General features: G+C 47.6%; 1 protein-coding gene across 6 annotated transcripts in view; it reads left to right on the forward strand.

Moving 5' to 3' along the window:
• The window catches only part of PLXNA1 (plexin A1), a 256,653-nt gene that overhangs the window by 170,128 nt on the left and 62,525 nt on the right, over positions 1-24,000 (forward strand). For all 6 annotated transcript variants that reach the window (XM_075574585.1, XM_075574582.1, XM_075574587.1 and 3 more), the window contains one exon: positions 12,763-12,963. In XM_075574585.1, coding sequence (XP_075430700.1) covers positions 12,763-12,963 — 201 coding nt within the window. The remainder of the gene's footprint in view (positions 1-12,762; positions 12,964-24,000) is intronic.

Genomic DNA, 24,000 nt, shown 5'->3' on the forward strand with positions numbered 1-24,000 from the left:
ATGCTGGAAAAAAAACCCTGCGTCCTGATTAAAAAAAGAAATCTTCCCAATTGATCTTGCAGGGCAAAGTCTTCATCTTAATTATACGGCCCACAATTCTTCTGCTGACCGTATCTCTGCTCCTCCCCGAGTGTGGGGAGCAGGGGGTAGGAAGGGGGAGACACACTTAACTCAGCATGTAAAGCATGCTGCCGTCTGTATATCGGAGGGCTGCCAGCAATTAAAAATGAATTATGCTTTAATAAAAAGCCTGATCTGAGCAGATTAGGGGACTGGCCCTGATTGCTGAAATGACGGTCCCATGAGGATTGAGGCGGAGTTCAGTGTTTCAGTGAGAATTATTTGGGATACACGCAGAAATCTGGTATGGAACTCCCTTGATGCTGACGCATGGAAGGAGATATATACAGTGGGGAGAAAGTTTGTGAACCCTTTAGGATTTTTGCATATTTCACCTAAAATGTTAGATTTTAATCCAAGTCCCAATAATTGATACAGGTAACCTGGTCAAACATAACTTTTCTCATTAAGGCCAAAAAGTTCTACCTTTGACTCGTCTGTCCAGAGAACATTGTTCCAGATGTCTTCTGGATCATCTACGTGTGCTTTGGCCAACTGCAGACATCAGCAATGTTCTTTTTAGAGCAGTGGTTTCCTCCTGGCTATCCTTCCATGCACACCATTCTTGTTCAGTCTTTTTCTGATAGTTGAGTCATAAACACTCACATTAGCCAAGGCGAGAGTGGCCTGCAGATCCTGAGATGTTACTCTGGGGTTCTTTGTGACTTCCTGGATAAGTTGCCGGTTTGTTCTTGGAGAGATTTTGATAGGACAACCACTCCTTGGTAGAGTGACTTTGGTCTTGAGCTTTCTCCATTTGTAGACAATCCGTCTGACAGTGGATTGGTGGAGCCTCAAATTCTAGAAATGGTTTTGTAACCTTTTCTAGTCTGATGTGCATCAATAACTGCTTTTCTGAGGTCCTCAGATTTCTTTTGATCATGGCATTATGATGTGTTTCCACACACCTGTATGGTGAAGATCAAACTCTCAAAGTTTCTTATCTTTATATAGGGTGGGGCCTCCCAAACTCACACCAGAAGATCTAATTATTTAAACACCTGATTCTAATTATCCCCTTTAATTTAGCTAAAAAGCAGAGCTTCATTTTTGCACATACCCCAACTCATAATTGCTCATTTGTTGTCTAATCCAGGGATGCGCAAACTTTCATCTGTGCCCCCCTGCTTGCGCACCTTCCCAGCAGTGCAACATCTTTGCAACACTTTCCTGTTTGTGAGAATTTGTTGCCAATATTCCCAGCAGTTTGAGCTGCGAACTGTAACAAGAGATACTGTTACCGTAGTAATATAAGAATACATTGTAGCTGCTGAGTTACATTGACTGAAGGATTGATTGAAACTGAAAGGCAGCCATTTAGTGAACCCTGGGAAGCAGGATCTTTGCTGATCGATTACGGGAGAACTAATCGATCGACAGCTTAGGTAATTATCTTTCACTAAAGGTAATCAGAGGCTGCATATATTGAAACAAAAAAAAAAAGATTTATTTTTTCCTAAAGTGCTGCTTGGATTGCCTCTTTAAAGGTAATTAATAGATAGATTATACAGTCGAACTGGAGAGGTCATGGTGGCAAATTGTGTAAAGTAATACAAAATGTATACATTTTAGCCATTTGCAAGGAGGTGAAGCATAAAAGCCGGTTGGCAGTAACCTCTTGGGTTTACATGTGCAAACTAAGTGCGACGAATCTTCATCTGCTGCCACTTTGCATAGAGTTTGTGTCACTAGACAATCTCGCTTGTTCCCAGCCCTGACTAAGCTGCCGTCACTTACGTCTCATTCACCAAAGTGGGAATTGTTCCATAGGACAGCTATTGTTTAGTTCCATAACACACAGCATGTTACTCGGGGAGCTTCCAGAAGTTGCCAGGGATGGCTTATGTAGCACGAGGCAAATAGTTTTTTCTCTAATATTGCGACGTGTTGAAAAGCTTTTCTTTTAAGTGACAGATCTTGGCAGGGCCCCGGATAAGTGCTTTCCGTGTTAGGTCATAGTTTGCTGTAGGGTTTGATTATATATTTTGGAGGCTCAGCACAGACCTGTTGCTTAAAAACATCTATTATTGAGTTAGTAGAGCGTCTTCTTCGACTGAGCCTCTGATTGAGCCTCCTGTGCTGAAGCAGGGATATCCTGAAAAGCTGACCTGTTGGGATTGCTTGAGGCCTGGAGTTGAGCACCCCTGTTGTAGGATATACATGTGACAGAGCAGATCAAGGGACCAGTGTGTAGAATCATTACATTACTTACTGATGTCCAGGTGACACAGTATGACAGGCGCTCCAGTCTGGGACAGTAGGTTCCAGCTGTCCAGGTTTTTTTGTTTTTAAACTTAAAACAGACTTTTTAATGCTGATTCAGGGAGTGGAGCTCATACACTGCCCAGAGGAGGAGAAACGGGGACGGAAAGCGCTGCAGCTGCATCAGTCTATGCAAGCAAAGGCATTAATTCCCAGACAGAATGCAGAGAATGAAATATCGTGCAGAGCTCTGGTGTTATTGTGGGGGGGATCCTTGAGATTTGGGGGTTCTGGCCCAAAGAATTGTTTGTGTAAAAGTGCTGTTTTTTATCAGTTAGAAGACGCTGTGCCTGGAAATCAGTGAGTTTGACAGGTCTGATATATATAGATATATATACATACACACACACATCCCGTCTTCAAGAGAAAAGTGAATAAGTAGCTGTTATGTTGTGTTCTCTGTGCAGTTCTATGTCAGAATACACAGTATACTGGATGTCTGGAGTATATTTACTGAGCGTCCTGACAGCTAGTAAAACACCACTGAATTTGCATAGGACAGTGCGGCTCTGAGTAATTGTACAATACTCCCAGCTCGTGATTGGTTTCCACCTTTCTATTTCCATGGGGGTTTTCAGGCTGCATTTCTCAAACATTCCTTTGTGCTCTGAGCGACCTGGGATAATTTCTCAGATGAGTCAGGATTGGTTTTATCTCGTCAGTAACAAGGGTGCAGACCGACCTGTGCCATCCATCTCACGTCTGCTGCTTAACAGGCTTATGGAGGCCACTATTAGAGGGGGCAGCGGGGACAGGACAGAGGAGACGATTGCACTGACCTTTACATTTATAGAGCGCTTTGTCTTCATCAGGCTGTATGTGTAACAGGTTTTAGCTGAAATCTGTGACTAATGAAACTCCCATTCAACCGCAGCAACCCCTCCCAATGCTGGGGACCCAGCCTCCTCCCCGTGCCAGCTAGATTTGGGGACCAACAACTATTTCAGCTGTCAATAAAAGATGTAGGGAGGCATTTAACTCCTTCAGCACCCCCTTGTCACTGTATATTAGAGCCCACTGCAGGGGACAGCATTTTTTCATGCAGCATTAGTGCAGCAGCATGCTTAATAGCCTTCAGGTTTTAGTCACTGAAGTCATACCCCATACTGATCTATTTTAAGTACAGGGAACATGTAATCAGTGTAGCAGGGACATGTCACACGATTGGCATTCAGCAGCGGTTTGCTGCATCATTATCTTTTTTTTCTCGCCAAAGAAGGGTCGGAAGTGTCTTTGTTGTGGTCTTTGTTGTGGTCTTTGTTGTGGTCTTTGTTGTGGTCTTTGTTGTGGTCTTTGCTGGGTAGCAGTTTGGTGCTTTTGGTCGGAACCCATGTGGCTTTTTGCGACGGAAGGAAGGATGGTTTCTACGTGGTGGAGAGATTCCCCAGTGCCTGCAGGCAGAGTGTGAGCGGGGTGGAGAGATTCCCCAGTGCCTGCAGGCAGAGTGTGAGCAGGGTGGAGAGATTCCCCAGTGCCTGCAGGCAGAGTGTGAGCGGGGTGGAGAGATTCCCCAGTGCCTGCAGGCAGAGTATGAGCGGGGTGGAGAGATTCCCCAGTGCCTGCAGGCAGAGTGTGAGCGGGGTGGAGAGATTCCCCAGTGCCTGCAGGCAGAGTGTGAGCGGGGTGGAGAGATTCCCCAGTGCCTGCAGGCAGAGTATGAGCGGGGTGGAGAGATTCCCCAGTGCCTGCAGGCAGAGTGTGAGCGGGGTGGAGAGATTCCCCAGTGCCTGCAGGCAGAGTATGAGCGGGCCTGGGACTCCTGTTTCTGGGAAGCACAGTGGTGTTTGAATCCTGAACAGCAAAGCGAGAGAGAAAAAGGAAACCCGTGATTTACTCACTCCTGCCAGCTCCACATCACTGGACCAGCCCAGGAAACTGGGAGTGTGGCCCCATGCTATTTTGGGCTAGTGAATGACCTGGTTATTAACCTCTTCACTGAAAGAGACCTGCCACGCCAAAGGGTTTAAAAGTAAAATTACAACTGATGTATAAAATACATTTATATTCGATTTTTATTTTGCATGGCAATGTCGTCACTGATTAGTGACAGAGCTTGCAATTTAATATTTAATGCCCGAGACACATAACTTCACAAAGCACACAGGACGATGCGACTAGAACTTCAGTTATGATGTAAATGTTGCTTGCTTGTGCAGTTCTGCAGTGCAGTATGTTCAGCGCTTTGTGTCTCGTGGCTGTATTGCTCATGGCAAAAGGATTTGTTGAGGTTCTGATACCTTTTAAGGGACCAACATTACAGTTCTTCATAGATGGAATTATTGGCAGAGGGGTAGGGGTGAGGATGGGATGCCCACAGCCAGGGAGATTAGCAGATCCCAACTTTTCTTTACTTGTGCGCCACCCTTTTTAATTTTTGGCAAACCCCTCAGACACCTCACGGACCCCCTGTTGGAAATCAGTGTGGTAGGTTGTGCCACCTTGAATTGGACGACATGGTATATAACTTTCTATTGGTCATGAGGGGGACAGAAATCGAATGTTTCATTGTCTTGGTTTCCAAACAAACAGAACACCCTAAGAATGTTTTTTTTTCTGGGACGAGCTTAATTAGTAGAAGTGTCGCACTGCGAAACGAGGCCACACTATGTATAGTGAGTGCTCCCCCCTGCACGCTGTGTATAGTGAGTGCTCCCCCCTGCACGCTGTGTATAGTGAGTGCTCCCCCCTGCACGCTGTGTACAGTGAGTGCACGCTGTGTACAGTGAGTCCTCCCCCCGCACGCTGTGTATAGTGAGTGCTCCCCCCTGCACGCTGTGTATAGTGAGTGCTCCCCCCTGCACGCTGTGTACAGTGAGTCCTCCCCCTGCACGCTGTGTATACGGAGTCGTTGTCCCCCGCACGCTGTGTATAGTGAGTGCTCCCCCCTGCACGCTGTGTATAGTGAGTGCTCCCCCCTGCACGCTGTGTACAGTGAGTCCTCCCCCTGCACGCTGTGTATACGGAGTCGTTGTCCCCCGCACGCTGTGTATAGTGAGTGCTCCCCCCTGCACGCTGTGTATAGTGAGTGCTCCCCCCTGCACGCTGTGTACAGTGAGTCCTCCCCCTGCACGCTGTGTATACGGAGTCGTTGTCCCCCGCACGCGGCTGTATTGCTCATGGCAAAAGGATTTGTTGAGGTTCTGATACCTTTTAAGGGACCAACATTACAGTTCTTCATAGATGGAATTATTGGCAGAGGGGTAGGGGTGAGGATGGGATGCCCACAGCCAGGGAGATTAGCAGATCCCAACTTTTCTTTACTTGTGCGCCACCCTTTTTAATTTTTGGCAAACCCCTCAGACACCTCACGGACCCCCTGTTGGAAATCAGTGTGGTAGGTTGTGCCACCTTGAATTGGACGACATGGTATATAACTTTCTATTGGTCATGAGGGGGACAGAAATCGAATGTTTCATTGTCTTGGTTTCCAAACAAACAGAACACCCTAAGAATGTTTTTTTTTCTGGGACGAGCTTAATTAGTAGAAGTGTCGCACTGCGAAACGAGGCCACACTATGTATAGTGAGTGCTCCCCCCTGCACGCTGTGTATAGTGAGTGCTCCCCCCTGCACGCTGTGTATAGTGAGTGCTCCCCCCTGCACGCTGTGTACAGTGAGTGCACGCTGTGTACAGTGAGTCCTCCCCCCGCACGCTGTGTATAGTGAGTGCTCCCCCCTGCACGCTGTGTATAGTGAGTGCTCCCCCCTGCACGCTGTGTACAGTGAGTCCTCCCCCTGCACGCTGTGTATACGGAGTCGTTGTCCCCCGCACGCTGTGTATAGTGAGTGCTCCCCCCTGCACGCTGTGTATAGTGAGTGCTCCCCCCTGCACGCTGTGTACAGTGAGTCCTCCCCCTGCACGCTGTGTATACGGAGTCGTTGTCCCCCGCACGCTGTGTATAGTGAGTGCTCCCCCCTGCACGCTGTGTATAGTGAGTGCTCCCCCCTGCACGCTGTGTACAGTGAGTCCTCCCCCTGCACGCTGTGTATACGGAGTCGTTGTCCCCCGCACGCTGTGTATAGTGAGTGCTCCCCCCTGCACGCTGTGTATAGTGAGTGCTCCCCCCTGCACGCTGTGTACAGTGAGTCCTCCCCCTGCACGCTGTGTATACGGAGTCGTTGTCCCCCGCACGCTGTGTATAGTGCGTGTCCCTCCCAGGTGTTTCCTGTTTTGGATTACCATGACATTTTTTCGGGATGAGGCACTGCAGATCACGGGCCACGTGAGGACGGACGCCGTGCCCTTTAAACCCCTTCACTGCCAGAGGGGAATGTACTGCACCCCTGCTGCGTCGTGCAAGCCGCCTGTAGCAGCACATGGAAATTCACCCCTTTCACTGCATTGCAAACCAGTGTGGGCCCCTCTGGCAGCGTAAGGGTTAAGAGCGTAGCAAAGGGCTTAGTCCTGTGACTGATAGCAGGAATTGCACAGCTTCTAGTGCCCTCTCTCTCCTATCCATGTGATAAATGGGTGTTGTGTTATTGCATTATATAAAGTAAAGAGGCTTTGCCACGCGTGGCTCCATCACTCCATAGATTCAGGGGTAGCGCGCTCGCCATGTGCCACTGTAACATGTCACGGCTGCGTTCCCAGTGCGGAGTCTGCACACACGTGGTGTCGGCTACAGGCTGCTTCGCACATTGCTGAATTGCTGGCGATGCACAAACTCTCCAGGTGCCCGAGTTCCTCTGTGACACGCCCGCACGGCAGGTACAGGTGTGGGTTCCTGGCTGTCACCTCCCTCCTCTTGGGCACCGATCAGTAGCGTGACCTTCGCGTGTCGCCTGTGCCTAGGGAATGGTGGAGCTGGCCACATGGGTAAAATAAAGGTGCAGTCCCACTGAAGAGTTTTCCAGATCAATAAAGATGGGAAGTATGTTTATTTCTAATAATTGATTGGTACGTGCCTGTCTGTCACTGCATGTCAGAGGCACAGCGCACGTCGTGTGCTTCCAGTAGTGAAGAGGTTAACGAGACAATGGCAGCATAAATTCAATGAGTTGGTAACCCGCCTCATAACGTCCAGTGACAGCTCGGCCCTACAGTGGTCTGCAGGGCGGGTCTCGTCGGTGCCACTTTGCTGCTGTGTAAATTGCATTTCCGTTATTTATTAGGGATTTGCAATGGGTTAGATTTATACTCCCGTCCATCCGAGAGATTGTGCAGCTCCCAGCAGAACCCGCCGCGCGCCCAGCAAAGGCTTCAGCGACTAATGAATTGGAGCCGACCAAGGGAGGGAACGAGGCCAGGACCTGCGGGAACGAGTCGGGGCTCGCGGTGTCTTGCAAATCATATTGCTTTATATGCCGTAGAGTTCCTTAGCAGGGATCTGTAACCTCTGCAGTGCCCGAGGGTCCTGCAGCGTGTGGCAAAGCAATGTCATGGTAGAGCAGGAGTTCTCAACTCCAGTCCTCAAGACCCCCCCCCCCCCCCCCCCCCAACAGGTCAGGTTTTCAGGATGCTTCAACTTCGGCACAGGTGGCTCAATCAGAGTCTTTGACTGAGCCTCTGATTGAGCCACCTGTGCTGAAGCAGGGACTGATTGAGCCACCTGTGCTGAATGAGGCTCTTCGATTGAGCCACTTTTGCTGAAGCAGGGATATCCTCAAACCCTGACCTGTTGGTGGCCCTCAAGGACTGGAGTTGGCCAGCATTGGTCTATAAAGTTGAACAGCGTAATCGTTTCCCCCAAATATACATAAACTTCTGCCTCCGAATGGTTATATCCAGGGAATAATGGGCAGCGCACGCTCCCTCAATTGGTCAAGTGGCTGTTACAGAAAGCAGTGGTACTGTGTGCCACATGGTATCCCAGTGCTGGAGTTGAAAGCCTAATGCAACTTTCCTGGTGAATATTTCTTAAATACCATAAATACGGAGGCAATTGTTTTTAATTTTATTTTTATTAAATAGAGTAGAGCCGGCGAGTCTGACTTCTAAATTTGGTCCAACAGGAAAAAGATTTCCTTTTAAATAAAAGCCAGATTGTAGGTCTGCAGATGCAAGGCCGTTCCAGCCCTCCTCACCTCCCAGCCCTCTGCCACCGACCTCCGGCAGGGAAGCGGTTACTCCATGCACGGCAGCCCCGTGGTGCTTTGGAGTTGGAATAACAGCCGTGCAGTCTCCGGGGAGGTCACGCTCCCCCCCCAATGAAATTGCCGTTTTGTTGCCTACAGGTTCCTTTGCATCAAAACATGTTATTAGCTCCCATTTAGCAGCCCTCACCCGTATTTAAACCTGCGCTGCGTCTCTCTCGGGGGGGCCTTGATCCCCCCCTGACCTCGTCCCAATTGGTCTGACCTTGCAATGAGGGGCGGAACGTTGCATCAGGCGGTATTGTTGCTGATTAAGAGGCCTGTGGGGGATAGCTCTGTTTTTCATTGTCAGCTGTGTATTTACTCCCTCCCTCCCTGCGCCTCCCTCCCCTGCTCTTTCTGGGATCTGCAGCCTGTGCGAGGGTCTACGGCAGGGAGAGGGGCAGGGAGAGGGGCACTCGGCTGTTCTGCCACAAACACCCATTGAAACAGGAGACAGAAAAACAAATCTCTGGTTTATTAATGGAATACAATATGGTGGGCTGTTGCACGTGCGTTGTGTAATCTCCATTACTTGTGCAGTCACATTCACCAGAAGAGGCGCATCACTGTTTGTGCGTTTGTGTGTATGCGCGATGCCAGGCCTCCCTTCATGTAGCTCCAACACATTTTCTGATTTGATCCATCTTACTGTGTGTGTGTGTGTTTCACCATTATCACCCAGCATGCAGTGCTTCCACTGCAGCAAGGGATTCTGGGAAATTACATGCAAATGAGCACACAGTGCCACCTTTTGCTTCAAATTCATTTTAACATGGACCACTACAAGCTTGTGCTTGCTGCATTGCACAGCTTTTCAGCACAGCCTGGGTTAAGATGCATAGCCAGTAAACCTACCCACAGACAGCCGTTTCGGGTCTTGTCAGTGATATATAGAAATCTATCTAGATATATCTATATATTGAGATATATAGATATATATCCCTAGTTACATACATGCTAGTTAGTGTTATTTGGTTGTGACCAGTGATGCTAAAACTGAATAAGGTGCCTCTCAGTGAGCCTAAACACACACACACACACACTTTTGGGTGCGTGTATATATAAATACACACGCGTGTAAAACTATATATATATATATATATATATATATATATATATATATATATATATATATATATATATATATATATATATATATAACATGCATTTATGTATATGCACACATTTTTCTGAATTTCAGCAAGTGCACTGCTGGGGCAGCTCCATCCATCGCACCGATGACCAGATGGCACCAAATTATCAGGAGTGGTCCGTGCCTATCCTGGTTCTTTATCCTCAATCCCCGCTCTTTTTTCCCGTGGCAGTGCCGGGCATGAGAAATGGGAAAAAGAACCGTGCTGATCCTGCCGGGGAGAACCTGCAGCCATCTGCCCAATCCCACCCCCCGATCGCCATTCCCGCTGGCTTGGTTTTCCAGGCTTTGAACGGTTAACAAGTGATATTACTGTTCCCAGGCAGGACTCTCGCATTCTCAATAATATATTTCCGAACGCGTTTTTTTTTGGGTGGAAGACGAGTGCGTGTTTTCCACCTCGGCGTCGTCTGCCAGCGCCTTGTTCTATTCCATTCCTGTCCTAATGCTGTTGTGTGGGAAGCGATTTCCTGAAAACCCTTATTTATTTATAAGATGTACATTTAGGAAATATATTATTGAAAATGAGAGATCTGCCTTAGAACAATAATATCACTTAACCGTTCAATGCCAGGCGGGCCAGCCATGCGCTGCTTGGCACTGACGTGGGAAAGATGCTAGTCACTGCACTAGGGGCTTCCTCTTCTAGACCAACTGCATATGACCTTGGGCGGGCAACGTTTCTGCGCAAGTTATACTATATAGATTGCAAGCTCTTCAGTGCAGGACCCCTGCAAGTACAGCAGAATGGTATGGTTTTGGGGTTAATTGGAACATGGAGGCAGCAATGCCACATGCTTTCCCACTTCAAGCAGTGCACGCATGCATTGACGGGCGCTGAGTTACCGGGCGCTGAGTTACCGGGCGCTGAGTTACCGGGCGCTGAGTTACCGGGCGCTGAGTTACCGGGCGAGCTCTGTGCACTTACACATTTGTACAATCTCACTATACACTGCCCTGACTCTGGCTTTCTGCTCAAGGATGTCTGCTGTCTAACCCCCTTTGTATCTAAAGCCCTGTCCTGCCTAAAACCTCTCACTCACAGCCCCACACCCCTGGATTGCCGTTCCCCTCAATATCCGACAGGCACTCTCTCCCTCCAACTTTAAGACCCCTCTTATAACACACCTCCGTAACAAAGCATATGGGCAGCTCCGTGGCTGATGCTATACACCTCGTTCATCGACCTTGGCCCCTGCGGACGCACTTACCAGAACGCCCTCCTACTGTCTCTGTAAGTTCTCCCTACTTATCACTTAGAGTGTAAGCTCTTCGGGGCAGGGTCTCCTTTCCCTAATGTTACTTTTATGTCTCAAGCGCTTATTCCCATTATGTGATATATTATAATGTCCCGTGTATTACTGCTGTGAGGCGCTGTGTACATAGATAGCGCTATATAAATAAAGACAGAAATACATTGTACAGTATTCATCTGTCACCCATTTAGCACCCCCGGCCGCCCCCTCTATGGGAGGGTTAGTGACGATGCAGATGAGGACTGAGTATTGATGAAACATCATGAGGGATAAGAAGTGATTGAGCAGACTTAAGCGCTGGATGAAATGGAGAAAGAAGGGAAATAAGCTCCTTCAGTGACCGGTGATTTTGGAACTTTGCAGGCACCTCTGCCACTGAGACGTGCAGGCCTCATTTAATTTATACTGCCCAGACGCGTATTATCTTGCACCGTATTCTCGCGTTACTCCTGCTGAAGCTGCCACTTCAGACTCACTGGCAACCCTCTAATTCAGTACAGATTAATATTAGTTGTCGGAAGGAATATCTGATCCAAGCTGCAGATTTATCAGCGGTTGCAAAAAGAAAAAAAGAGGCTAGTTAGCGAGCGTCCAGTTTGCTTACTCATTAACTTTCATTCATGCCAGTGTCAATTCTATGCACAGCTGTTTGGAGAAAGTGTGGCTGTTTAGGAACATCTGTCTTCTGTGTTATTCGGGACTGAGCAGCCCAGTGATTGTCTGAATATTGAGACTCAGTTGTAATTCTGTATGACCTTACACAAGAGACACTGTGTCCCTGAACGGGATAGACAAGACGATCTTCAGGGCTGGAGTTTATTGGGGATCTTTGATAAAGCTGGTGCTTTTGTGTGTTAATGTTTGGTAAAGGACATAACTCCCATTGCTTCTGGCAATATGATCTTAATGAGTTTAGAGCCAATTTTTACACCTATTTTGCAACTGTGTCACTTGATACTAAATAGCCCTGTTCTGTTTGTAGTGGCAATTTAGGTGTGTGTGTGTGTGTATTTCTTTCGCTCTGGTCACAGAAAGGACCCGGTATCCTGTCTTTGAATAACAAGACGGTTTCATCTAAATGACCAGAGCCATGATGTCCCTTATCTGTGGTGTCATTGCATTTATACAGACCTGGAGCGCGGCATTTGGGTGACCTAGTTTGCCCAGTTCAATCTGAAACATTTTTGACGTGGCTTTCATTCCTCGCCTAATAATCATTTTACGTGTCCACATCACCACCCTCTGTGAGGCTGCCCCCTGCATCCACTACTCTGTACACCGTTAGACTGATCTGTTATGAATCGTGTGCAGTTGACCAGGCCGGTATTCCTCGTTTTTCTTGGCTCTTGTTTTTCTCAGTGGTTTATTTTGGGGGTCGCACACCTGCAGTGCATCGGTATTTTCCGCTCAGTTGGGGGTCTTGCTCCTTTATTATAGTTGGGTTTTGTTTCGCACTGACTATGTGCACAGCACTGCACTTAAAGATGCTGTTTGATACTGCACTTTGTTGATATCACTTTCCAGTAAAGATGTTTTTAGCTTTGCGCCGTGACACGAACCTTTCTCTTTTTATGCTGTTCCTCTCCAGATATATTTGTTTTATATTTTTATAGAGCGGATGCAAATAATGTTTTTCCTGGCTGCTCAATTCAAAATGCGAAAACCTCAAAGCCAAGTGCTGAATATGTAAGAAGATGTGTCTAGAACACACTGTGGAAGGGATTACACGGTTAACCAGCTTATAAACTGAGTAATGTTGGAGCCCGGGCTGGATAGACAAACCTAAGGTTCACAAGAAGCTTGAGCTGTGTTTTTCCCCTTCATATGCCATGTGGGTTAATGGGTCAGAGCTGCCCTTTGCTTACTGTGCCTCTTCTCTCTCTCTGGTTTGCAGGACTGTCCACAGATTCTGCCCTCCACACAGATCTACATCCCCGTGGGGGTGGTGAAACCCATCACCCTGACCGCCAAGAACCTCCCGCAGCCTCAGTCCGGCCAGCGTAACTATGAGTGTATCTTCCACATCCCGGGCAGTGTGACGCGGGTCACCGCCCTGCGCTTCAACAGCACGAGTATACAGTGTCAGAACACGTCGGTAAGACCTCCCGCACACTGCTGCTACATGTGTGTGATCTGACCTCCATAGACTGGTGCCACATGTGTGATAGGACCTCCATAGATTGCTGCTACATGTATGTGACATGACTGTCTACACCAGCCAAACGGGAATATAAATGGGGTCTGTGACTCCTCCGTTATTGTGGTTACTTATTACAATGATTGCAAGGGGCGCCTTTCTCCCCACGATGCAGTGTAATTCGAAGTTCTGGTTTGTATCAGTGGGACGTGCAGAACATTAGTGAGGTTTGACATGCCTTTTAATACAGGGACAGCCGCTGTGATCAGACCAAAGGGGATTTCAGTGGGCGACACCGTTCTTTGAGACGGGGGAATGTAGGACATTTACTTCTTTTGGACGACTGATGCAAAGAGCAGCTGCTTACGGTGACTTCCGGTAATCAGAAGGCATCTTATGGCAGGGCTGGCCAACTCCAGTCCTTGAGGGCCACCAACAGGTCAAGTTTTCAGGATATCCCTGCTTCAGCACAGGTGGTACAGTCTTCGACTGAGCCACTGATTGAGCCACCTATGCTGAGGCAGGGCTATCTTTAAAACCTGACCTGTTGATTGCCCTTGAAGACTGGAGTTGGCCACTCCTGCCTTATGGCATAGAACAGCTTAATAAATATGGACCTGTATATCTAGGAAAAGCAGGTATACAGCTGTATGCCAGAGGGTTTTGATCCCAGGAGCAGTATGATGGCTTTGCAGCCCCCTCTGTACATACAGTAGAGCAACATAAAATGAAAGCACTCGGCCATGGAACATCATTCACTGTCATTTTTAATGAAGACCTGCTCCTGGCAGGAAACCGGAGATAAATTGGTTAGTAATGTACTGGACTCGGTAATTCCAGTTTATTAACCTCTCCATTGGGTTCTGGTTTCCTTTGCCTCATTGAGAGCAAAGCTGGCACCCTGCTAATTGCGGTAGGAAGGAATAACCACTGTGAGCTTTCAGCAGGTTCACACAGGGTTACATTTCTTATCTGTTTTAGGGTGATCTTTAAACTAGATGTTTGTAAATGCCTGTGTGTGCGTTTTTTCATGCAGAGGTTTGAAAGGTACTAAGAGAACCTAAAAAAAAATGTGTGTGTGTGTGTGTGTATATATATGTGTGTGTGTGTGTGTGTATATATGTGTGTGTGTGTGTGTGTGTATATATGTGTGTGTGTGTGTATATATGTGTGTGTGTGTATATATGTGTGTGTGTGTGTGTGTGTATATATATATATATATATATATATATATATATATATATATATATATATATATATATATATTAATATATATAATATATATTTATATATATGTGTGTTTATATGTGTGTGTGTGTGTGTGTGTGTGTGTGTGTGTGTGTGTGTGTGTGTGTGTGTGTGTGTGTGTGTGTGTGTGTATATACATATACAGTATATCCGTTCCACAAATGAAAAAGGAAGAGAAACTAATTACAAATCCAGTCATTTATGATGGAGGTCCTGGTACTGTCAGGGGAGTACAGGCTAATCCCCGCTAACTATCAATAAGCCGATACAAAAACGGACAGGAGCACTCCAATAAATGAAACCTATTCTTATATTTAAATATACAAAATGACGACATCGTATTTGCAACGATTTGGAAATGTGAGTAAATGCTTTTCTGATTTGCATGGAGTGAGGGAACTCCTCTCGGATAAACTCGCACATGTATTTTGAATCTGTAATCAATCCAATTTAAGAATAATTATATTGTAGTGAATTAATCTGTTATCAAAGCCAGAATGTCATAAGTATACAGTATACTTGTCTGATCTTTCTTTCATGTATATATTATATCTGATTGTATGTTCGGTTACATTGGAGGGTAAAGCTGTTACAATGTTTCTGTAGATCTCATTACATGGGAAGTACTCTAAGTAAGAGGCATGGTCAAATCTATTCTAACAACCCGAATTGACACACAAGGTTATACTATGGTTTCATGTTCCTTAAACTGTATGTCCAGCCATTTAACCAATGAAGATACGCTGAAGTAACCATTTCAGTGCAAGAAGCTTTAATCTCCTTATATGTTCAGAAGAAGTTCACATGACATCAGTACTGTATGTAAAAAGCATGTTAGAATATAACATTTAAAGTTAAGATGGCTGACTGGGTGGTTCTATGTGGATAAAAAGTCAGCAGTGAGGCTTAGGCTGCGCTTATACAGCCGGCGACGCGACTGACGTCCGCCGTCGCCATTGCAAAAGTTGTATTTTAGATTTTGGAGACGTCGCTGTCTGCAAGTCCCGTGACGTCACAGGCGGAGATGCTCCCTGATTGGCTAATAGCCAGTCACATGTGGAGACCGTCTCTCAAAATCAAATTCCACTGACTACCAGATCGGTCAGTCTAGCGTGTGTGTGGTTGGTCAGTCTAGCGCGTGTGTGTATGGTTGGTCAGTCAGTCTAGCTCGTGTGTGTGGTTAGTCAGTCTAGCGTGTGTGGTTGGTCAGTCTAGCGTGTGTGTGTGGTCGGTTGATCAGTCTTGTGTGTGTGTGTGTGTGTGTGTGTCGGTCAGTATAGCGTGCGTGTGTGTGATCAGTATGTCAGTATAGCGTGCGTGTGTGTGATCAGTATGTCAGTATAGTGTGCGTGTGTGTGGTCAGTATGTCAGTATAGCGTGCGTGTGTGTGGTCAGTATGTCATAGTGTGTGGGGGGAGTGTTGGTCAGAATAGTGTGTGGGGGGAGTGTTGGTCAGAATAGTGTGTGTGGTCAGTCTAGCATATGTGTGTGGTCAGTCGGTCTAGCTTGTGTGGTCGGTCAGTGTTGCGCGTGTGTGGTCGGTCAGTGTTGCGTGTGTGTAGTCAGTCTAGTGGTGCGCGTGTGCCACTGAGCTTGCACACTCGCTGCAGGTGAGCACACAGCGGAGGCCAGGTCGATGAGGGCGTGAAATCCATGGAACGCGTTCGCTTCGCCAAACCTCAGTAGATTAATTGTGTTTGCAAAGCTCTCCAGCCAAGAAAATACAGATCTAATGTATTGATAGACGAGGTCTCCGGGGAAGGACGCTGGTGCAAGCTGGCTGCCTCTCTCCTTACAGCGCTGCGGCTTCTCTCCTGGGGAATGTAAGAAGTGCACAGTCAACCATCTCTCTGACCTGCTTGTTTATTGACTGCAGGATCATCATACACAGAGTGAGGCTCCATTTACTTTAAACCTGTATTTTGTGCGCTTTAGTAACCCTTACATTGCCGGACAGGTCTGAATCACTGCAGCATCAATGACACGTTATGCTGGATGTATTTAGGGCCATGTTGACTAAGCACCTGCTGGCAGTGGAAGGCGGCACATTCAGGTAAATGGGGCTAAGGTCTCTTAAGGCAGCAGTCTGCTCCATAAACCTGGGCCTTTGTCTATCCCTGTATCTTGTATATTAATACAAATACACACACACACACACACACACACACACACACACACACACACCCTCTCTCTCCGTCTCTCCCCCCCTCCCTCTCCCCCCTCTTTCTCCGTCTCTCCTCCCTCTTTCTCCGTCTCTCCCCCCTCTTTCTCCATCTCTCATACCCTCTATCTGTCTCTCCCCCCCTCTCTGTCTCTCCCCCTCTCTCTCCCTCTCCCCCCCTCTCTCCCTCTCCCCCCCTCTCTCTCTCTCTCTCCCCCCTCTCTCTCCGCCTCTTGCGCTCTCCCCCATGCCTCTCGCGCTCTCCCCCATGCCTCTCGCGCTCTCCCCCATGCCTCTCGCGCTCTCCCCCATGCCTCTCGCGCTCTCCCCCCCATGCCTTTCGCGCTCTCCCCCATGCCTCTCACGCTCTCCCCCATGCCTCTCGCGCTCTCCCCATGCCTCTCGCGCTCTCCCCCATGCCTCTTGCGCTCTCCCCCATGCCTCTTGCGCTCTCCCCATGCCTCTTGCGCTCTCCCCATGCCTCTTGCGCTCTCCCCATGCCTCTTGCGCTCTCCCCATGCCTCTTGCGCTCTCCCCCGTGCCTCTTGCGCTCTCCCCCGTATGCCTCTTGCGCTCTCCCCCGTATGCCTCTTGCGCTCTCCCCCGTATGCCTCTTGCGCTCTCCCCCATGCCTCTTGCGCTCTCCCCCATGCCTCTTGCGCTCTCCCCCATGCCTCTTGCGCTCTCCCCCATGCCTCTTGCGCTCTCCCCCATGCCTCTTGCGCTCTCCCCCATGCCTCTTGCGCTCTCCCCCATGCCTCTTGCGCTCTCTTCCACCCCTCTTGCGCTCTCTTCCACCCCTCTTGCGCTCTCTTCCACCCCTCTTCGCGCTCTCCCTCCACCCCTCTTCGTGCTCTCCCCCCTCCACCCCTCCTCGTGCTCTCCCCCCTCCACCCCTCCTCGTGCTCTCCCCCCTCCACCCCTCCTCGTGCTCTCCCCCCTCCACCCCTCCTCGTGCTCTCCCCCCTCCACCCCTCCTCGTGCTCTCCACGCTCCTCGTGCTCTCCACGCTCCTCGTGCTCTCCCCCCTCCACCCCTCCTCGTGCTCTCCCCCCTCTACCCCTCCTCGTGCTCTCCCCAATCCACCCCCTCTCCCCCCTCCTCGCGCTCTCCCCCCCACCACGCGCTCCCCGTCTCTCCCCGCCCCCCCCTCTTTTCTCTCTCTCCTCCCCCCCTCCCTCTCTCACTCAGCCGTCACATTTATCTTGCCCGCAGCCGCATTTTAAAGTGAGGAGAGAGAATCGGGAGAATTTGATAGGATCCAATTAAATTCCTGCAGATAAAATGATGATGAATTGCAGCCGGGCTCCGCAGAGACAGCGGGTACGTTACCGCCTGCCCCCCAGCGCTCACAGGGAGCGGAGGTCATCAGCTGAGAGAAATAGGGCACAGCTGCATCAATACCACGTCCGCTGCACGTGTGTGTGTGTGTGTATATAGGGGGTGGTGTGTGTGTGTGTATATAGGGGTGGTGTGTGTGTGTGTGTGTGTGTGTGTGTGTGTGTGTGTGTGTGTGTGTGTGTGTGTGTATGTGTGTATATATATATATATATAGGGGGGGGTCTGTGTACACACACACACACACACACACATGTGCGCCACATACACACACATCACCTTGAGAAAGGTCCCGTGTGTAGGACCAAAACGTTGGATATGATGTCTCACTAATACAATTCTTTTTTGACTACTTTTTGGAGTGCTGCCTCTGATATTCGCTCACATGGTATCGTATTGCCTATTTTGTTCATACAGGATTTGCACCCACCTTTGTTTACCTGACGAAGTGCCTTGTTCTCATTTATTCACACACACACACACACACACACACACACACACACACACACACACACACACACACACACACACACACACACACACACACACACACACACACACACACACATACACACACACTTCCTGCATATTATTTGTATAAGGGGCTTTGTTCCCCTGCAGCTATGCAGAATCCCAGATGATGAGTTTTGTGTTGGCATCTCTTTGTACAGTTGTGGTGTTACTTTGTAATGTAGCGTGTTTATGTTCAGTCGGGATTGTGAGACGGAAAGGGGAGGGTGGGGGGGGGGGGGGGGGGGGGGGGACACACGCGTGTGATATGTCCGTGCCACATCTGTTATCTGTTGCATTGCTTTGGGGCAATTGGAGCTTGGAGCTTTGACACACGTGCGCCGAACATTTGTGTCACATACAAATGATATCATACGACCATCTTCGTTTAACCCCTTGCCTGCCAGGACGGTCGGACTGCGTTGCTTGCGTCCGGTTACGTGTGATCCTGAAACACACCCCTCGCTGCAACAACTTAGCGGAAAGCTCTTCCCCCCCCCCCCCCCACCTCCATTATTTTGCTTTTTTATTTTATTTTCTGGGATATGTATTTGCAGCGTGCCTGGGAAGATGCATCCTGCGGGGCACCTCTCTGATGTTATAACACGGCTCCGGGTAAACTCCCAAATTAATTCCGGAGGCGACACTAGTAAAATCCGAAACAACCTAAATCAAAGTCGTGCATTTAGTTTGTTGATTTGTAACCTTTCAAACAACTTTGTATCTAGAATCCTTTTATTAATGACTAAATCGCATGTAGAATTTGCCGACTTAAGGAGTCCTGCCCCAAAGCTTGCAGTTAATTTACCACTGCCAACATATTTTTCCACTTATGAGGTCAAGTAGGTGTAAGTAATGGTATCTGCTTTATTCTAAGAGGGTCCTTTAGCTCTCTTATTCTGCTGATTGATTGTCTTTGTAAATAGATCTTTTCTGAATTGTTTTATTTGGAGTTTTTAACGCTTATTCGGGGTGTGTATTCTTACACACACAACGACTTGCGTGTTTGCATCGATTTATAAATATAACACGGTGAGCGTAATGCGATTATTATGATGGCTATTCGTCAGGAAACTCTGCGCAGGAAACTTTTCTTCCTCCCCGCCCCGGGCCTGTGGATGTTTTATGGCATGAAATTGGGATTGATATTTTGCCATATGCTGCTGACGGATACATATGCATGTGAGCACATTAAGTTTTACAATGTGGATTTACGATTCCTGCGTTAAATAAAATATAAGCAGAGATGGCAAAGACTGTTGGGATTTTTAAGCAAAATCAAGTTGAAAAAAATCATTTAAATATATGTCAAATTTAAAATGGCTTCATCAGCACCCACATTGTTTACGTTATGGATGTGTATAGGCATATTTAAATAAACACACACTCAACACCCCCCCCCCCCCCCCACTCCCCTCCACACTTTATATCCATCATCCAATAGTTTTCTTTTTATTTAAATGGTTTCCATTGTATGTGCTCCATGTTTACTGCTCAGTGACGCTCGAAACCGCACAAACGCCTGACTTCCTGTTTTGTCGGTGTTCGCACAGGAAGTGGAGACAGGGGCACATTAAAAGCAAGAAACACAGGTTCTTACAGAGGTGGGCAACTCCAGTCCTCAAGGGCCACCAACAGGTCAGGTTTCAGGCTATCCCTGCTTCAGCACAGGTGGTGCTGTCTTTGACTGAGCCACTGATTGAGCCACCTGTGCTGAAGCAGGGATATCTTGTGAACCTGACCTGTTGGTGGCACTTGAGGACTGGAGTGGCCCACACAACATGAATTGCATACTCTGGCCTTGGTGATCTGGAAACTATTTTCATGGTCTTCCTGGTTTAGATCTTTCTTTTGAAGTAGATAACGGCTCTTTGGTTGACCAGATCATTATTAGGTTTTATTTTCTCTCCAAGTGAAACATGTTAATCTCGGACATCTGCAGGCGATGCGATGAGGTGTGCTGTACGAATGATCTGTCTCTGTACAGTAAGAATGGTTAACGCAGTGCCAGGAGCATGCTCTGCATTGCTGGTTTGTTCATGGGCATGATGTCATCCCTGGAAACAGATGTGTGGCTCTTGATGGAGGGCGTGATGTGTAATTCTTCCAGATGTCGAGTTGGATGCTGCAAGAACATCCAGATATGTTGGCGCACCGGTCAATTGAGCTCCTATTTAATTTATTTTTTCGCTTAACCTCTCCACCCAAGGGGCCCAATGAAAAAGGGTCAGGGACAAAAATGCCAAAAAATAGCCTAATATCGTCAGTGACCTTTTTTTACCCTTTTTTTTTCTCCATTTTATAATTGCTCTGTTTTTTTTTTGTTTCATTCCAATTCCTGTAACACATCATTTTCTACTAACGTGTGTGTGTGTGTGTATATCTGTGTGTGTGTATATCTATGTGGTGTGTGTGTATATCTGTGTGTGTGTGTGTGTGTGTGTGTGTGTGTGTGTGTGTGTGTGTGTATATCTGTGTGTGTGTGTGTATATCTGTGTGTGTGTGTATATCTGTGTGTGTGTGTATATCTGTGTGTGTGTATATCTGTGTGTGTGTATATCTGTGTGTGTGTATATCTGTGTGTGTGTATATCTGTGTGTGTGTATATCGTGTGTGTGTATATCTGTGTGTGTGTATATCTGTGTGTGTGTATGTCTGTGTGTCTGTGTGTATGTATATCTATGTGTGTCTGTGTGTATGTATATCTGTGTGTCTGTGTGTATGTATATCTATGTGTGTCTGTATATCTGTGTGTGTCTGTATATCTGTGTGTGTCTGTATATCTGTGTGTGTCTGTATATCTGTGTGTGTCTGTATATCTGTGTGTGTCTGTATATCTGTGTGTGTCTGTATATCTGTGTGTGTGTGTGTGTGTATATCTGTGTGTGTGTGTGTATGTATATCTCTATCTGACCTGAGGAAGAGGGGATAACTCTCGAAAGCTTGTCCTGTGATGCCTCTTTTATTTGGACTAACAATTGATATCAACTAATACTGAAGCGTGTGTGTATGTATTTTTATTTTTTTTAAATCATCCACCCAGTAACACGCTGCCTAGGGGTCACACTCTATTCCTCTCTCACATTCGCCCCTCACATTCAAAACGTTTCTAAAACCTGTCGTTTTTTCCTCCGCAATATTACAAAGATACGCCCTTTCCTCTGTTGCCCCGACTGCTAAACTCTGACCTCATTCTCTACTGTCTCGATTACTGTAACCTCCTGCAGTCCGGCCTTCCTGCCTCTCACCTGCGTCCCCTACAATCTATCCTAACGCTGCTACCAGAATCACTCTGCTCTTTCCTAAATCTGTCTTAGCGGCTCCCCTGCTGAAATCCCTCTCCTGGCTTCCGATCAAATCCCGCATCCCACACTCCATTCTTCTACTCACTTTTAAAGCTTTAGGCTGCGCTTATAGTGCCGGCAACAGCGACGCGTCGTTGCTGCAAAATAAATGTATTGCCGCTGTTGCGTGAGTTTATAGTAAGCGCGGGGCGACGGATTGGTCGCGATCGCTGGAAGTCATCTCTATTTGATTTTCCAGCGACCGTCGCCGTCACTATAAATGCAGCCTTACACTCCTCTGCCCCTCCTTACATCTCAGCCCTAATTTCTCGTTATGCACCATCCTGACACTAGCGTTCTGCTCAAGGATGTCTTCTCTCTACCCCCTTTGTATCTAAAGCCCTCTCCCGTCTTAAACCTCTCTCACTGAGTGTCCCACACTTCTGGAATGCCCTTCCCCTCGATACCCGACTAGCACCCTCTCTATCCACCTTTAAGACACATTTGCTTAAAGAAGCATATGAGTAGCACCGTGGCTAATACTATACGCATGATACATCATGCTTGCCCCCCTGCAGACACATTTGCCAGTATGACCTCCTACTGTCTCTGTACGTTCTTCCTACCAATTAGATTGTGAGCTCTTCGGAGCAGGGACTCCTCTTCCACAATGTTACATTTGTCTGAAGCGCTTATTCCCATGATTTGTTATTTATATGATTGTCACGTGTATCACTACAGTGAAGCTCTATGTACATTAATGGCACTATATAAATAGACATACATATGTGTATATACATACATATCATCTTGTCTAGTTTTGCTCTGAAAAAGTTAGCAGTGTTTGGGCATTTTGCCATGCATTGCCCTTTGTGGGTGAGTATTTCTCCGATTTACCTTTATCATTAGGTTTGTGTAGCATTTTCCCAGCTCTAGTTACAGTTGTAATATGGTTGGACACGGATTTTAATGCCCCGTCTTAGAAGATATTGGAAGTCGCTTTCCTCAAGTCCCGACCACGTCTTCCCGGGCAGAGACATTTCTGGTCCAAAGGTCCATCCCGGTGTAATCAGTGGGCAGAGCGTCCGGTGCAAAATGTAAAGCACCAGTGGTGTGACGGCTGAAGGGTGTATATAGTAGCAATACTTTTGATTTATTTTCACACCCAGAATAACCCTTTAGTTTGTATTCTCTTGTTATTAACAAATGTATTCCGCTTGCATTTAAAATACAAAGGGTTTTATTTCAGACAGTCTCTTCCCACTCCTATTTTTACAACATACAGTATATATTCAATCTTTCTAAAATTCCGTCCCAACACCTGCGTCCCATTGCGTAATTAATGTTAATCAATTGTTGTAATTGTAAATCCTGGGAATTACGCCTCCCTCTTCCGTAAGACCCTCTCTGCACTACAAGCGTATAAATCTATACCGTAGTCTCCCACCTCTCAATATATACCCAGTGCTGAGTGCGGCTTCTCCCAGCCTGGTCTGTGACACGCAAAGTAACCATTCTCCTGTCACGTGTCCGGGACGCTTTGCAAACTAGTCTCGTATTGTGTTAATCCGCCTGCGTTAATGTGTCTGGCAGGGTAATCCCTGGGTTCTTGTTGGGGGGGGGGGGGGGGGAATGTAATCTTATTTGCTGTGGCGGTGAGCAGAGTAGAAAGCCGCAACGCCGGGATTCTCGCGTCACCTTCTGCCCCCCATCCCTTTTCTTCTGGGAATTGCCACCGCAGCGTCGTTATCTCACACTTCTGGGCTGTCACGTTTTTTTTTTATGTGACGTAATAAAAGCGCATGTCTGATTGCAAATGTGTTGAAACACAATGGTTGTGTGTAATACAGAGATACAAGATAGCAACACTGGTTTATATTCGGGGTCACTTGCCAGGCTGCTGTTGGATTTGCAAATGATCTGATTGGGATTGCAGTCCAGGGGGAGAAAGCCTTTAATATACGTTTTTCTTGTGTAGCGCTGACCATGTGTGCAGCACTGTACAGATAAAAAAATTAGGCACAAGTTCCTGCCCCGTGGAGCTTACAATCGATGTTTTTGGTGCCTGAGGCACAGGGAGATAAAGTGACTCGCCCAAAGTCACAAGGAGCCCAGGATTTGAGTCATGCTCCTCACTCTGAGTCGCTGGGCAGTCGGCGTGGGCAGTCGGCGTGGGCAGTCGGTGCCTTTACTCCCTGAGCCGCTCCTGCAACCCTGTAGATAAGCGGATTTTTTACATTTTTTTGCTGACCCCTCCGGTGCTTCCGGCAGTTAAAGGGTACAAGCCTCCCTCTCTCAATCCGATCGTGGACGTAAGGAGTTACCTGTCTCCCATTAGGAGGATCTGGTTTTCGGGGGGGGGGAGGAGGAGGTGGGGTGCTGGGATGCACATTACCGCTCCGGACAGCTGCAGGCTGGGATGCGTTGCGAAGCGAGGGTCCCAAATGAGTCATG

The sequence above is a fragment of the Ascaphus truei genome, chromosome 17 (assembly GCF_040206685.1).
Source record: "Ascaphus truei isolate aAscTru1 chromosome 17, aAscTru1.hap1, whole genome shotgun sequence".
Lineage (NCBI taxonomy): Eukaryota > Metazoa > Chordata > Amphibia > Anura > Ascaphidae > Ascaphus > Ascaphus truei.